Source organism: Phragmites australis, chromosome 7, assembly GCF_958298935.1.
Source record: "Phragmites australis chromosome 7, lpPhrAust1.1, whole genome shotgun sequence".
NCBI lineage: Eukaryota > Viridiplantae > Streptophyta > Magnoliopsida > Poales > Poaceae > Phragmites > Phragmites australis.
Window position 1 is genome coordinate 26,833,663 of NC_084927.1, and position 17,076 is coordinate 26,850,738.

At 45.6% G+C, this 17,076-nt stretch overlaps 2 protein-coding genes across 2 annotated transcripts; one reads left to right on the forward strand and one right to left on the reverse strand.

Moving 5' to 3' along the window:
* The first annotated feature begins 6,812 nt into the window (after positions 1–6,812).
* Positions 6,813–9,216, forward strand: LOC133924464 (probable inactive receptor kinase At1g27190). Its single transcript, XM_062370011.1, has one exon. The coding sequence runs from the start codon at positions 7,012–7,014 to the stop codon at positions 8,908–8,910; it is 1,899 nt and encodes a 632-aa protein (XP_062225995.1). The 5' UTR covers positions 6,813–7,011; the 3' UTR covers positions 8,911–9,216.
* A 2,244-nt stretch (positions 9,217–11,460) lies between these two features.
* On the reverse strand, positions 11,461–13,699 carry LOC133924465 (DNA-directed RNA polymerases II and IV subunit 5A-like). Its single transcript, XM_062370012.1, has 4 exons — positions 13,337–13,699; positions 13,068–13,247; positions 12,839–12,952; positions 11,461–11,830 (listed from the first exon to the last, which is right to left on the reverse strand). Exons 1-4 carry the CDS (start codon positions 13,535–13,537, stop codon positions 11,705–11,707), a joined length of 621 nt encoding a protein of 206 aa, XP_062225996.1. The 5' UTR covers positions 13,538–13,699; the 3' UTR covers positions 11,461–11,704.
* Positions 13,700–17,076: the final 3,377 nt, after the last annotated feature.

A 17,076-nucleotide genomic window follows, 5' to 3' on the forward strand; every position in this document is an offset into this window, starting at 1 on the left:
ATTGAGCCCTCGCCGATTCCGCAAGGTCACTAACAGTACACCAGATACTGGCCACAAGTGTCTGACGACGAATCAGGTATACCACGTTCTTTTCTTCCTTCTGCACCTTTAAAATTTTCAAAATGACTGATCTGTCAGTGCGCTATGGTTAGCTCAGTTGTTAAGCGTTGCATGTGATGTTTAGGATAATTAAACTTTTATTAGATCCAAAATTTTCAGATGTCCTCTCCTGGACTACAGACCCTGTACATTACAATAGACTAGACTCGTCCAGGAGAAAATGGAACAAAAAAATCAAAATATTTCTGTACAATTCTATTCTGTGTCTCTTCCATGCTGCTGATCATTTCTGTGCTTCCCGTGTTTGAACCTTGAATGAATTCTCTGCTGTGTGTTGAAAAAAAAATCTGAGAATACACGTCCAACCCAAGCAAATCCAAGTCAATCTCACGCATGTGATCAAACAAGGAATTAATCCCTAAGGTGGTGGAAAGAAATTGGGTGGCGCCCTTGGTTCGTCTTCTGCCGTTGCCAAACAAAGCCGGAATGGATTCGCCCGTGCGTCCCGATGCGCGATGCTTTCCTACTTCCACACGTGTCGAACGGGTCCGATCCGCTCGCTGGTCGTCGGCCAGTCGCGCAGCCAGGTGGAGGTGGCTTTGCCTTTTGCAAATGCAAAATCGAGCTCCAGAGATAGTGATGCCAACTCCCAATATCACACGGAGCCGCAGCCAGAAGCGGATCCAATCTAAAAATTGAACGGGGCACACCAATAATTATGTCTTTATAACTTCAAAGAAAAAAAAACTAAGTACACTAAAATCCATTAAAAAAAAAGTTTAAACGGACATGTGCCATTGTTGGGCCTAGGCTAGGTCCACCATGGCCGTAGCCACTGTTGCTAGGGTCCACGTAACCGAACATGGCAAGTCACAAATCGGCAAAGCTATTTTGATGCTGATTGATTGTTGCCGTATGAGAAAAGTGCAATGTCATTTTTAGGTTTTCTGGCATTGACCAAACAAGACGGTCTCATGAGGGTACACCCGTTCACACACAAAAAACATCGAGGTTTTAAATTACTTGATATAAACCTTTTTGTTAAGTAGGCATGGTAACTGATCAGATCTCTAACAAAATAAGAGGTTTACAGGAGAATCTTTTTACCTAACAATGAAAATTTCCCAGGTGTTCTTTCCCTACAAATTCTTGTGGAAGACAAAATTACCCTTTAAAATCAAGATTTTCCTTTGGTTGATACTAAAGAATAATATTTTGACCAAAGATAATCTCATTAGAAGGGTTGGAAAGGTAATCAAAGTTGTTATTTCTGTGGTGGAGATGAAACGGTGAATCATCTGTCACTAGTAGAGAAATATTTGTACAGATAATTCAGAAATCTCGTACATGATGTTTTTTTAATCGTCTATGGAAAAGAGTCTGTATAAATCAGATTTGTACATATGGTTTTAAAACCGTCTGTGCAAATGATTAGTACAGACGGTTCTAAACTATAACCGTCTATAATTATCATTTGTACATACTGTTTTAATATTTTAGAATTGTCTGCACAAATTATTAGTACAAATGGTTCCAGTTTAGAACCATCTATACTAACACAAAAAATACCAAAATAAAATAAAATTGTGACACATACTCTCTTTTTTCAAGACAGAACACCCAAGAAGGGGCTAGAACTCGCATTTCATTAACTGATGTTTGCAGAAGTTGGTACAACCACTTTTACAGAAAAATCCTCAAACAAAAGTAAAATCGACAGTCAACTCATGGGAGTCTTCCTCCTCCTCCGTTTGCATCACCACTAGGGAGAGCCTAGATCCTCAGCGTCATATGCTGAAAGGTGACGTAGGTTTGTAATCTTCAAAGAGAAGTTGCATATCTGTAATTTGTGCCCGGGTTAGTTGCAAGGCATTAGAAACGACTATTTGATCAGTTAAACGAAGATTCAGTACATACATCAGACAATACCTACAAATATTTTAAAAGCTAATGGCATACTCCTTTTCCCCTTTGTTGCTACAACCTCAATTTTATTTGGGACTTGCAATGCTGGATCTACAATGATTGGTCTTGCCCTTTGATACCTGCACATGCAACCCAAGAGGCTAAGAATCACAATAAAGAACAAAAATCGGGTTAAGAATTAAGAATCACAAATGAACAGAGAAAGAATATGCTTACTCTTTCCAACCAATATTGCTTGTGTGTTCAATAAAATTTAGATCTCTTGGAATATATGAGATTGGAGACCTCAACAATTTTAAGCAAGTCCAGAAGCTTAAAGAACTTTCCTTTTAGCATCCAGTCCTTAAAAGTCGCAAAGGTACTAATAAGGAAACTAAATCATGCTCTAAATCTGATGACACTCCTAAAATATGCTCAAATCATGCTCTAAATCCTCCTCATCGGTGACCTGGCCTCTGAATACCACCTTCCTGAACTCCTCTGTCAGCTGCAGAGCGAGGAACTGAAGAGGCAGCTACGGACGGGGGAGGAGCGAGGGGAAAAGAGTGGTCAGGTTACTACCGTACCTGGTTAGGGCAGCATGCCGGCCGTCGAGGTGTGGGAACTTCTCACCGGGGCCGCCTGCTCCACTCCGACACATGCTCCTGTAGCGATCCGATCGTCGCCGCCCTAGCACCCAGATCCCACCGTCGTCGCCCTCCCAACACCTGGATCCAGCAACGGCATAGAGTAGGTTGGCCCTCCATGGATTCCACGGGTGCTCGAGCTCACCCACCGCCGTCATCTCCTACCGTGCTGTGAGTGGCCGTGGGTGCTAGATCTCAGAAGGGCTGTGCAGAGGCGGCGATGGGTGTTGGGTGAGGACGGAGGCCAAATCCACTCGCTCGGTGAGCACGAGCTCGAAGCTTGAAGACGACACAGGTGGGGATACAATGACTAGGTGGGGAGGGGAGGCAGCGGTGGGGTAGGAAGAGAATGAGAGAGAGAGAGAACAGAGGAGAAATGAGAGGATGAGATGGCAAAGCGGGATGCTCCAGTTGAGATGGTTCCTATTGGAACCATTTGTACTGTGTCATTTGTATAGATAACCTTATTTAGGAACCGTCTATATTATTAGTACAGACGGTTCCTAAATGAGAATCGTTTGTACTAAACTGTTCTATTTTATGAAAACTATTCTTATTATTTTTTTCAGATGGTTCTAGTTTGGAACCATCTGTGATATTATTTGCACAGACAGCTCCGAATAGGTGCCTGTATAGGAGCGACGCACTAAATCATTTATGTAGTAGTGTGCTTTGTTATTGTCTAATGGCCAAATTTACTTGGTTTGTTATCCAATATGCTTTCGGTATACCAAGCACACCACAATCGATGCACCAACTAATGGATTGTTTGTTGTAGATTTCAAAAAAAAAAAACCCCCAAATAAAGAACAGTAGTCATTGTTGGGTTTGTGGCTATCGTTTGTGCTATTTGGAAAACCTGAAACATTGCATGCTTTTAACATAAGGTACCTATAGACCCAACGGATATAATCTACTTAGTTTGTCATTGGATTGGTTACTGAACACTGTTGCAGAAAACAAAAGAAGAAAGAAGTGTTGCATGAAGGTGCAACAAAGATCTGAAGCATGGTGGGTGAAATAGTAAAGGTACAAGCCAGATGGAATTGTGGGTGAAAGACATTGACAACATAATCAGACAGGCTAGAGAAGTTTCTTCTAATCCATTTTCATTGAAGGATAAAAACACAAAAATATGTTCCTAAGTGATTGGTTACGCCAGATGTAATCCAGTTGAAAAACACTCTTAGACTATTATGTGATATTTTTCTGTAATTCCTCCTTGATACGGTTAACTTTTGGATTACAAGTTTCATGGTATAGGAGCTGTTTTGGTAGAGCAATTATCGTTTAGTAGTGTCTTTCTTTCCTCCTTTTCTGTTGTATTCATACCTCTAAAATGTTTTGGTTTTGCTAATCCAAATCAGGGGCTCATCCGCGCTTCTAAAAAAACTAAGCAAAAGTGACACTTCCAATATGACTACGTGCATTTACAATGGTCCACGTAATCTATGTTATAGTTCACCTTGTAGCATTGTCATTTAGGATTTTAGATGAGTAGAGAGAGTGAGATGAGAGAAGTAGGTCTTCTGTCTCACAAACAACCATCTCATAGGCATAAATTTAAGAATATGAGACGACACACACCATTATATATTGTTGCAATGGAGGTGTCTTCTTCTCCTACCAATCCTCAAATTAATGACTCATGAAGTTACTAAAAGAAAATAAAGAGACAAAACATTGTAGGATTTGTCTGTTAAGACGTCTTTTAAGATTACATAGAGGTTAACATATGACCTATAAGATGACACAATTGTAAATGCCCCAAGGATCAAAATTACTGTTAGAAAAAGTGCAAAAATGCCATTTGCGACATGACTGAGGAGAGTGGTTAGAGAGGATGAATTTCTAACACAAGTCTGACCTAACCCGACCATCATGGCACTCATCATTTGTGCAGGGTGGCGCCTACACTAGCTCGACAATGAATAGCCATGGAACCATAGGTCCCTCGAGGGAGATGATCCGCACACGTCTTTTTTTAGCAGCAAAAAGAAAGAATTTTCACCAAAACCATTTTATGTTACTTGCCCAACTGGCAGTTGGTCACATGTATAAATGGAATTGTGTGAAGCAATCCAACACTTCTAGTGCCATTTCCTGAAGCCCAACATTTACAATTACATTTCCTAAACAATGAATATTGTGTGAAACAACCCAACATCAATAGTAACATTTCTTGGAGTGTAATTTATTGCAACATCAATAATGATATTTCTTGGAGCGCAAGGTTTATTACATCATTTCCTAAACTAGTGAAGGTAGTTTTATCACATGGATAATGGTATTGTGTGAAGCAACCTGACACTTCTAGTGCCATTTCTTGAAGTGTAACATTTACGATGGTATTTTCTAAACAATGAATATTATGTGAAACAACCTAACATCAATATCGATATTTCTTAAAGCGCAAGGTTTATTACAACATCCAACATCAATAATGACATTTCTTGGAGCGCAAGGTTTATTATGGCATTTCCTAAACCAGTGAATGTGGTTTTGTCACATGGATAATGGTACTGTGTGAAGCAACCCGATGCTTCTAATGCCATTTGTTGCAGCACATCATTTATGATGGTATTTCCTAAACAATGAATATTGTGTGAAACAACCCAATATCAATAGTGATATTTCTTGAAGCGCAATTTATTACAACCTCAATAATGACATTTTATGGAGCGCAAGGTTTATTACGACATTTTCTAAACTAGTGAATGTGGTTTTGTCACATCGATAATGGTATGTGTGAAGTAACCCGACACTTCTAGTGCCATTTCTTGAAGTGCAACATTTACGATGGTATTTTCTAAACAATGAATATTATGTGAAATAACCTAACATCAATAGCGACATTTTTTGTAGCGCAAGGTTATTACAGCATGCAACATCAATAATGACATCTCTTGGAGCGTAAGGTTTATTACGGTATTTTTTAAACTAGTGAATGTGGTTTCTATTTCTTATGCATGGCAGGCTATGGTGTAACGGAAGAACAGAACCTACCCACGAAAAATTAAGTAGTATCTAGCCAACTAGAAAAAAGTTTTTTGCTCAACCTACCTTATGTGATTCACCCAACTAGTCACATTGTGTTGTGTAAACAACCCGACATTAATGTTGATATTTTTCTTAAAGCTTTGTGATGGGATTTCCTAAACAGTGAAGACCCCTGCTAGGGGAATTCTGTTTCCACATAATATTTCATCTTATAACGAAAAAACAAAATATACTCACATAAAATTAGTTATACCTAGCGTTAGAGAGATATTTCCATCTAACTCTTATGTTACTCACTGATTGTTGACTAGCATATCAAAATCCACCATAAGTTACATGTTCCTTTTAAACTCGATTCAGATGGCTCAAGCCTCCCCTTATCAATACTATCTACTAACGGTGGGGGAATACGCAAGATCTCAGGCCCTATTACTGTAGCTACTGTAGCAGTCAGCACTTTGGTATGTATATATGTACGCGTGTGTGTGTATATATATATATATATATATATATATATATATATATATATATATATATATATATATATATATATATATATATATATATGCAATTTCCTTTTTTAAAATTCCAGAAATGTCAAAATGAATATTAGTTACATTAATAAATCGGCTGAAAAAAATCTAAAATAAAAGAAAAATATCTAAAACTAAAAAAATATGACACAAATTTTTTCAGGTTAGTATTACTTTCACCTACATGTTAAAATTATGTGTATACATAAAAGTACTATTGTTTTCTCTGTAATTAATTGAATATGTTTAACATTAATAATTTTATAAATAAATATTGAAATATATAAAATTTATAAACCTAATTTTTTTAATTTTCTTTTATCGTGTTTTATACAGTAAAATAAAAACGATCGCAGCAGCGTATGCGCACTAGTAATATAGATAGATTCAAAGGCTCCAGCATCCCGTCTGCCCTGTATCCGACGGAATAGGATCCTTGGGTGAAATCAGTGGACGCAGAACACTACAGTACTTTATGTACTGGACCACGCTCTACAGTGAATGTATGCGAACTCCTGTAGCTCCTCGTGCAAAATACTATTCGTCTCAGACTTGGCACAGCCGCACAGGTAAAATGACGCGTCCGAAACTACGCACTCAGTCACACGGGTCCATGACGCCCTGTCGCCACTCACCAGCGCCGTCCCCGTCCCCGTCCCAGTCCCCTTGCCCTGCTCTCTCCTCCCATCTCGGCACCCCGGCGGCTCCGACCCAAACAAACCCCACTAGAGCCGACCGAGCTCACACACACACACGGACGCCGCACCAGTATACTTACTACTCCCTGCCCTGCGAGCAGTCTCCCACCTGGTCAAACCACTCCCCCCTCCCCCACCACCAAGCACCAATCTGTGCATCCATCCGCCATGCCTCCTCCCCACCTGCTCGCCCTCCTCCTCCTCCTCCTCCTGGCCCCGCAGCTCCCGCCCGCCGCGCCGCAGCCCGCGCCGTCGGGAGCGGGGGCGCTGACGCCGCAGGAGGACGACTTGCGCTGCCTCCGGGGCGTCAAGTCCGACCTCCGTGACCCGGACGGGCGCCTCGTGTCCTGGTCCTTCAACAGCACCTCCGGCGGCGCCGTCTGCGGGTTCAGCGGCGTCTCCTGCTGGAACCCGCAGGAGTCACGCGTCATCGCGCTCTCGCTCTCCGGGTTCGGCCTCCAGGGCCTCGTCCCCTCCTCGCTCCAGTACTGCCGCGCCGCCACCACGCTCGACCTCTCCGACAACGCGCTCGAGGGCCCGATCCCGCCAGCGCTCTGCGATTGGCTCCCTTTCCTGGTCAACCTCGACCTCTCCTCCAACCACCTCTCCGGCCCGCTCCCCGCCGAGCTTGCCAACTGCCGCTTCCTCAACTCGCTCAAGCTCTCCGGCAACGCGCTCTCCGGCCAGATCCCCGCCTCCCTCGCGCGGCTCGACCGGCTCAAGTCGCTCGACCTCTCGGGGAACCGCCTCGACGGCCAGATCCCGCCTCAGATAGGCGCGAGCTTCCCCAAGGAGTCCTTCTCCGGGAACTCGGGCCTCTGTGGCCGCCCCGTGTCTTCGCGCTGCGGCCGCAGGCTGGGGGGCGCCGGGCTCGGCATCGTTATCGCCGCGGGGGTCTTCGGCGCCGCAGCGTCGCTGCTCCTCGCCTACTTCTTCTGGCGGTGCACCGGGAAGAGCAAGGGAGGCCGCCGCCGCCACAGGCGCGGTGGCAGCGAGTCAGGTGGTGCTGCCGTGGAGGATGGGAGCTGGTGGGCGGAGAGGCTGCGCGCTGCGCACAACCGGCTGGCCCCTGTGTCGCTGTTCCAGAAGCCGATCGTGAAGGTCAAGCTTGCTGACCTGATGGCCGCCACTCAGGACTTCAACACAAGCCACATCGTGGTGGCCGGGAGCTCACGGGCAGGGACGGCGTACCGGGCTGTGCTGCGGGACGGGTCTGCGCTGACGGTCAAGCGCCTGCACTCGTGCCCGCTCTCGGAGAAGGCATTCAGGGCAGAGATGGGGCGGATTGGGCAGCTGCGGCATCCGAACATTGTGCCACTTCTGGGGTTCTGCGTTGTTGAGGATGAGAGGCTGCTGGTGTACAAGCATATGGAGAGCGGTGCTCTTTCATCTGTGATGAAGAAACCAGGAGAAGCGCCGCTAGATTGGGCAACACGGCTTAGGATTGCTGTTGGGGCGGCACGGGGGCTTGCGTGGCTGCACCACGGGTTCCAGGTTCCGCAGATTCACCAGAATTTAAGCTCAAGTGCAGTGCTTCTTGATGAGGATTATGAGGCTCGGATCACGGATGTTGGGCTCACGAGGCTGGTCCGGATGGCGCCTGGCGAGGGCAGTGATACGAGTCCTTTTCTGAATGGGGACTTTGGGGAGTTTGGGTATGTTGCCCCAGAGTACGCTAGCAATCCAGTTGGTACCATGAAGGGCGATGCATACGCATTTGGGGTGATATTGTTTGAGCTCGTGAGTGGGCAGGAGGCTGCTGCTGTGGTAACTGATGCCTTGGGTGAAGGGTTCAAGGGCACATTGATGGATTGGGTAAATCAGCTCAATGCTTCTGGGCGGATCAGTGATGCTATTGATAAACCATTGCGTGGAAAGGGCCATGAGGCGCAGATTGATGAGTTCTTGAAGATAGCTTTAGCATCCACCCAGGCTTGCCCGAGGGAGAGGCACTCAATGTACCGGGTTTATCACTCTCTGAAGAGCATTGGAGATCGCCGTGATTTCTCGGAGCAGTTCGATGAGTTTCCGCTGGCCTATAACAAGGATGATTCAGATACCATGTAGCTGTGATGCTGATCACACCTTGTATGGTGTAACCGTTTGGTCAGTTTCAATGATGCTATGCGTGTAGCCTTGCTATGGGTTGATCAGGGAGCATAATGACTGCCGAGCCAACCATTTTGACACCAAAACTATCACTGGGTGCTCAGTTCGATAGTTGCATCATCTCAGGTTGCGAATATGCGATAATCATGTAAGCAGTAAGATCACTTTGTATTCTGTATGCCTTTTAAATTGTTTCTAGTGCTTGTAGTATCTGTATGGAACTGTAATTCTTGATGTGCCTAAATCCTGATATCACCTTCCTTAGTTTCTTCGTGGAACAACCAGCATGCTCTAAGTCTCCACTACAGCTAGTTTTGCATTCAAAAATTTATTTCTTAGACCAAATTATCACATTTATCATCTTTTCTGTTCCCCACCTCATTCGCATCCATAGTAGTTAGCATTAGCTGGGCCCTGGGTGGTTACGAAGGTTTTATTTTGTATGCTCAAACTTCCAAGAAACTTCATACTCTGTTATACTTTCTTCGGTAACCCCGTACCACCGGTTATACTTCTGAGCGTTGGATCTGAAGTTAGAAATGTTTTATTTCAATGCTTAAACTTTCAACAAGCTGCGTATTGTGTGTTAAACTTGTGGACCTCGGATAATCTACTTGTCGCTGTGGTCGTTGCTCTATATTCTAAGCTTTCTGCTTGGAAGCATCACCCGAGGAAAAAATGACACTCTCAACATCACTTCTTTCTTGGAGCTGTTCTTTCAGCTATCTATTTTTCTAAGTTGGTGGTATACTGGTCGAGTCTTATCTAGTTGTCTTACTTGTATTGTATGGTTCTTTGATTTTGAAAGTCAGCTCTCTGTGACAAAAGAATACTAATCAATCTCAGGCACATGATACATACATAATTGTCACCATCACAGGAAAAATCCTTAATTTGACATCACCAAGTGACAGCGAGAGCTGTTCGGCGCCTTGACTAGTCTGTTACTCGCATGGTTAGATCAATATAAAAAAATTGAAGTGTAAATTGAGAGCGACTGCACAATATTTTAGCTTTTACCCCTGGGAATTTGTTCCAGGGTGACTATGAACAAACGAGATGTATCTTTTGCTACTCTAATCGAATTATGTGCAGACGGCTCCTACTTGTGCTGCACTAAACCTTTTTCAGTCAGAGCTAGCACTAAACCGGATTGACAAGAGCATGTTGATGTTGCGCCCAAGAAATGGCAAGAACTCAAGACAAAACAGCTGCACTAAACCCTTTTCAGTCAAAGCTAGTGCTAATCTAGCTCATAATTCACGGGGTAAAAGAATTCATTTCACTGTCTTTGTAGTATCATTTTGTTGGGTTCTGCTGCCATTTTGGACCTGCGCTTAGCATAGCGCTCTCCGAAATCACGGTCACAAGGAGTATCTGCGTGCTCCATGGTCTTATCTACGCTCTCGCTGTGGCCTTCGAACTGCTGAGGGGGCTAAGCAGCTGGCAGCAGATCTGCTGCAATGATGATCGTGGCTTGTCTGGTAGACCAACATCTAACCTTCCCTACACTACACATGATGGAGAGGGGATCCACACGATTCAAGGATCAAGAGTGGTGAAGTGTGAAGAACCATGGTCTGGTAGTAATGTTCTGTGTTGGCTCTTGTGTAAATTAATTAACCTAAGGTACTCATCGATCCTATTTACTTTAATAATTATATTAATTTTTAAAATTATTTAATTTGGAAAAACATAGTTTTATTAGTTAAACTAAAAGAGTCGATCGGTAACTTTAGGTTCATCAATGTCAATTTGCACCTTGTTGGCTCCTCTTCGAGCTATAGAAGCCAAAAAAAATTTACTGCTCAGCTCGAGACTTTTCCACGGATTATTATGACTGGCCCTCCTGCGGTTCTGCCTGCACCAGGACAGCGGGAGCCCTTGTTGCGATCTGTGAATATCCTTGGACATACGAGTGATGAACAAACACATCGCCCTCCTCCCGCGGTTTGCATCGTTGACCGACTCGGGCGAGGTAGGCTTTTTCTTTGGTGGCGACTTTTGAGAGGCGGATCCTGCCGATTCTTGCCGTGCGGCTTTCGCAACTCTGCAGGAACGATAAACATCTCTATTCGAAAACCAAGAGGCAGAAACGACGGAGACCGGAGACCTTTAAAAGTTAGGTTTTGTGGTCGTAAGACCAACCATATTCCCTCTTCTATTTCTATTCTCTTTATTTTCTTTTATCTCTAATAGCTTCCTTTCAATAAAAATCGCGAAAAAAAAATCCTGTTTAAAAAAAAAAAACCTTATGAATCACTTCATGATAAGAACTGTTAAAATACTGAAAGAAACAAAAATCCCTTTGACAGAATTTTCTCCCACGGGAATCCCTTAGACAGATCTTCCAAAGTGACAGCAGGATGGCAAACCACACACAGACTCCTCGTTTGTTCTTTTCATAGAATTATCACTCTGCAATATCTCAGAATAGTCAATTTATCGTTCTAGAGGGCATGTTCACACCAAATTAAATTAAATTCAGAGCATGCCGGTAATAAGAAGTTGAAGCATACCAAAGCCCTTTCAAATAGGCAGTGATGATTCAGGAAGATGAAATGGAACAGAGCTACAGGAAAGGGAACCAATGTCTATTGCTAACAGCATCATGTCAATCAGTTCTAAAGGAAGAGCACCAAGGCAAGTCAACAGTACTTGCGTTTCTCAGAGGCAACAATGTTTCTCAGTTAGAGTAGATTGGCATGAAGGGAAGCAAAGCAAAACTCTATCCATGAGAATGTAGTGAAGCTCAGACAACATAACGATATGTAACGTATCTTCCAGCGGTTTCACTGGCTCGGATGATCTTCACAACCTGCCCACGCTTCATGCCATAGTATCTAGCTATCGGGTCTGTAATCTGAATCCGTGGGAGCTGCATCATAAGAGATCAAAATCATCAGAAAAGAATACATCGAAAGAAGTATGTGGAATCAATAAAGTACTAATGTAACTTTTTTCTCGACCACGAGGAGAGACTCCCCCAGGGCATTTTTTAAATTTAAGGTGGGGGAGTACCGAACCCTAGCTGATCAGGAAACTCATTGAAACCAGTTTCTCAGGGAGGTACCCACAAACCAGTGCGCCCCAGGTTCAAGCCTGGGTGGCTGTCCCCTCTAATGTAACTAGGACTGAAGCTTTTCCTTTTTTGTGATCACAAAGAAAAACCTTTTTAGCAGTCTTCCACTAGTCCAGGGCGGGTGGCAGGGCACCACCTAGCAAATTTTAAAGATGTAAAACTTGATGAAAGGGGTGGGTGATGCTTGCCAAAGTCTTGAACCCCTTTTAGAACATTACATCTCAAAAATATCAGATAAGAAATACATTTCAATGGAACTACTATCACAAAACCAGTTGCCCCATTCCCAATTACATGAGGTCAGTATCAGTAGCAGGGGTGGAACCATGATTAGAAGACAAGGAGGGCCAAATAAGCTACATCACTTTGGTTACGCAAAAATAAGTTACATAATGTAATTCTATTTGATATCAGAATCACCAAATAGCACAGGTTATTTTGCTGTTTCATCAGAACTGACACAGATAATCAGTTTGGCAGGTAATTCCCAATGAGGTAATTAAAATGAAATGAATATTTTTGTTGACAAGCTACAGCATGCCAACAAGCTGAAAATAGCTTAAGTTCAGTATCCTATTCGCTAGAATAGAGTGCTAGTCAGAAAATTTTCTTAGATGTTTCATGCAAATCATGGGAGCACGATCACTATCGGATAGGCAGACCCAGCAATAATTACGTGAAGATGCTGGTACATAAACCCTTTAATACCTAAAGAGCTTAACAGAAGAATAAACTTTGAGAATGCTATTTATAGAAACATAAATAGTCAGACCACTGAGGAAATAAGAGGTAAATTTATCCAACCTGGGTTTCTTTCACGGTGTACCGCTCCAGAAGCGTCTTCTTCTGCTCTGGCGTCAGGAGCTCGTGCTCAGGCACTAGGACATGCTCCTTAATGTTCACAAGAAGCTCAGCTTCCTGCGCAGCCATTACATTAAGCATCAGCCACTACTTTCCGCGGAGCGAGACGCACATATTGACATAGAGACAATTGCAAATGAGGCATGGAGGAAGCGGGTGCAGAGGGGCCAACCTGGAAGACCTCGAGGTGGTACTTCTGGGAGACCTCCTGCACGGCGCTGCGTGCAAAGGCGCTGAGCGCTTGCTGCACAACGAGTATGCCATTGAAGACGTTCTCCTGCTTCATCTTCTCGACGTAGCTCCTTATCGTCTTCACCCCGGGCTTGGCCTCGTTGGGGAAGAACACGTAGATCTGCAGGACGACACGGTTAGGGTTTACACGGCGGCGGAAGGCGGCGAGGGAGGAACGGGGGAACATGGGAGGGGAGCGCGAGGAGGGACCTGGTCGTCGGAGTCGGACTTCTTGCAGCGGTTGAAGACGAGGTCGTCGCGACGGACGGGTTCGCCGTAGCGGTCCATGAACTCGCGCTTGCTGAGGGTGATGTCGGCCTCCACCACCAGGTACCCGCGGTCGCGCAGCATCTGCATCACCGTGCGCCGGATGCGGAACAGCCGGCTCGTCTCCTCCTCCGACGACGCCATCCTCTCCTCTGCCCCCTTCCTTTTCTCCTGTTTCTGGTGAGAGGGCGCCGGCACGGAAGGCGGGAGGGCGCTCGGGTGCCGGCAGCTAGGGTTTTGGGGTTTGGGTTGGGGGAAGGAGACGCGCCTGCACCGAGCGATGAGATGAGAAAATGGGGCGGCGTCGGGGTCGGACCCGAGTTCTGGATGGTTCGGCTCGGATGTCGGTTTCGTTGGATGGACGCATTTGGGCCCAAAAAACATGGATGGACGCACTTCTCGCTTTAGGCTGGGCTGGGCTGGGCTGAGCTAAGAACGTGAACTTTACGCATTTGGGCTCCTGAACTTTAAAAATAATTAATTAGTTAATTACATTATATTAGGTGGATCTATAGATATCTATTAGTGCTCCACATAATCCTGCTTTACAAATATAGAAGGGCCGTAATTTCAAGTGCTAGTTACAGTTTTTTTTCGCCAAATCGTATGGCGAAAATAGGTGATGTATCCCCAGCGGCAAGTCAGGGGTCCGCGGCGGCAGTTTCGAGACTATTTTCACCAAATCGTTGACAGAAAACTAGTTTTCACCAAACGGTTGGCCGAAAACTCCCTACCCACCGTGAACCTTATCACCTGCGGTGGCCCCTGTGAACTCAATCTTATTTTGCTCACCACGAGCGTGACCGCGCGAGCAGAGGTGCAGAGGGGGTGACGTCAGTTGAGAGAGGAGAAGCGAGAAGAGAAAAGAGAAAGAAGGAGGCAGGAGATCAAGATTAACGGAAAAGCTTCTCAAACCAGAGTAGGAATTCGATCAATGGCTATCAATAGTTCACATTTTAGGGAAAATAATTGATCATTACGTTAGTTAGTTTTAAGTTAGTCGCATTGTATAATGCAATATAAATTGGTAACTTAATTGATTTTTTTATGTCAAACTCTATAAATCTTATATTATTTAATGGTCAAATATGTAATGATCCATCTGTAATGAAGGAGATGAAAATGTGATTCACCCAATATTTTCAGCTTGACCTCATATTTATTCTGTTACGATGCAATGCATGTGGACTCTTACGTTAAATCCAGTTTTTTAGGAGTTAAAGCCGGTGTATCGGACGAACAAGTGGTTGAAATGGTTGGAGTGGTGCAGGCTGCATTGGGCTGAGTTCAATATCTTGGTGCAACCATGTCTAAGAGAAGTGTATGATAGTAGCAGTGCAACTGCACCGGTAGAAGAAGAGGATGCACGAGGGCATACAGTGTCGACGGAGGAAGTTAAACAAAGGTAGACGACTAAGGCTGAGATTGTTGTACCTAGGCAGGTGACAGAGGTTGAGGAGGGTCAGGCTGATGCAGGGGAGGAAATTGAAGAAATTATTATTAAGCTCAAGAACGTGGACCATAACGCAATTCATGAGGAAGAAGCTTTATTAGAATCTGTAAATATAGATGATGGTGGTGGTGGTGGTGATGATGAGGATGATGAAGATGATGAGTGCTCTAATATTGTCATCCCAGAAGAATGAAACCTTCCTAACAAAGCGAGGATACAAGTTATGTAGAACCATGACTCCCCTTGGGAATTATGGTTCAAATATGGTTCACCTAAATCAGTTGTTCCCCAATCGGTCTAAAATAAAGGATGCAGTGACACGGTGGGCAGTGACATCACACAGAGAGGTATTTGTTGTTGTATCAAACCCAGAAAAGTACAGTGTCAAGTGCATAACTCCTGGATACAGCTTTTATGTTCATGCATACAAGCCGAAGCATTCGACTTATATGGTAGCCTCTAGAGTGGTTCAGCATAATTGTATGCTGGAAAATGTTGGTCGGAAGCACCGCAACCTCACTATTGCACTAGTTGCAAATGAATTATTCATTGAGATTATTCAGAAGCGGGACATAGAATGCTCATTCATCCAGCGAGCAATATTACGATAGTTCAAATATGAGATTACTTATCAAAAGGCTTGGCGTGCGAAACAGAAAGCCTTGGAGAAGCGGTGGGGTACATTTGAGGCTTCCAGCATTGCCGCATTTTGCTTTGCGTGGATGATACATTCTTGACTGGGAAGTACAAAGGTCGAATTCTCACTGCAATTGGTATTGATGCAAATAATCAGATACTTCATTTGCCATTTGCGTTTGTAGAGGGTGAGAGAAGGTTTGTCGGAGAGTGAACTCCTGTCGCAGGGATCCCGAGAGACCCCTCTTTAGAGATTCGGCCGGGGGGATGATCCTAGAACAGCTTGTACGGGAAATGAGCGGGAACGGAAGTAAATGCGATGGCTTGCGGGTATACCGGGTTTTTGGACAGGTTCGGGCCGCGCGGAGGCGTAACACCCTACTCCTGTATGAGTGTTATATCTATCCTTGAAGGGGATCCTTCAAGGATATATCTGGTTCTCGAAGGAGAACCGTTTACAAAGAGCAGGAGGCTCTTATGTTCTAGCTAGTTGGTCCCTTGATCGTCTTGCGATCGGGGGCTGTTGTTTTCTTGTTCTTCGACTGACTCTCTTCTTTTTTTTCCCTCTGTTCGGTGTCCTCCATCCTTTCCTTTTATAGATGCGCCGACCTCGACATATCCTGAATGGGAAAGAGGGGACGCGAATGCCCAGGTGCCACGGAGAAAGGCGTAATCATTTCATTTTGGCGAAGTGACAGGGGCGGTGGAGGAAGGCGGCGTGCATTCGACCACCAGCCGCTGCGGAAGCTTCGGGGTGCTCTGAAAAGGGCCCACCGGACAGCCCCAGAGGTGCCCGGTGCGCCCACCCTGTCTTGTTCTCCTGCCAGGGCAGGGTGGCAGGCCGAGCGCTTCGATTCTAGCGACGTTATCCCGAGGCGCGCAGGTGAAAACGGGACGGGACCCGTGCATTTAATGGACCCACGCCCCCCTGCCATTGCATGGCAGGGTCTGACACTGGGGCGTGGGCAGCCGAGAATGTCAGGATGTCAGAATGTCAGGCCACGCGCGCCTATTAAATGCGGCATCGGGCCCTTGACTGGATGACACCCTGACGACGGGGCCCTTCGAGTCTTTGAACGAGCTTGCGCGAACCTTCGGGGGACCGAGTCCTCGGGGGCTGCCACGTGCAGCCCCGAGCACTCTCTCCCGAGCACTTCAGCGGGACCTTCGGGGCACCGAGTCCTCGGGGGCTGCCACGTGCAGCCCCGAGCACTCTCTCCCGAGCACTTCAGCGGGACCTTCGGGGCACCGAGTCCTCGGGAGCTGCCACGTGCAGCCCCGAGCACTCTCTCCCGAGCACTTCAGCGGGACCTTCGGGGCACCGAGTCCTCGGGGGCTGCCACGTGCAGCCCCGAGCACTCTCTCCCGAGCACTTCAGCGGGACCTTCGGGGCACCGAGTCCTCGGGGGCTGCCACGTGCAGCCCCGAGCACTCTCTCCCGAGCACTTCAGCGGGACCTTCGGGGCACCGAGTCCTCGGGGGCTGCCACGTGCAGCCCCGAGCACTCTCTCCCGAGCACTCTGTTTCTACCTATCTTGCAGGGTGGTGATATGTGGTGGACGGCCGGTCTGGCCTCGGGACTTAGGGACCCCTG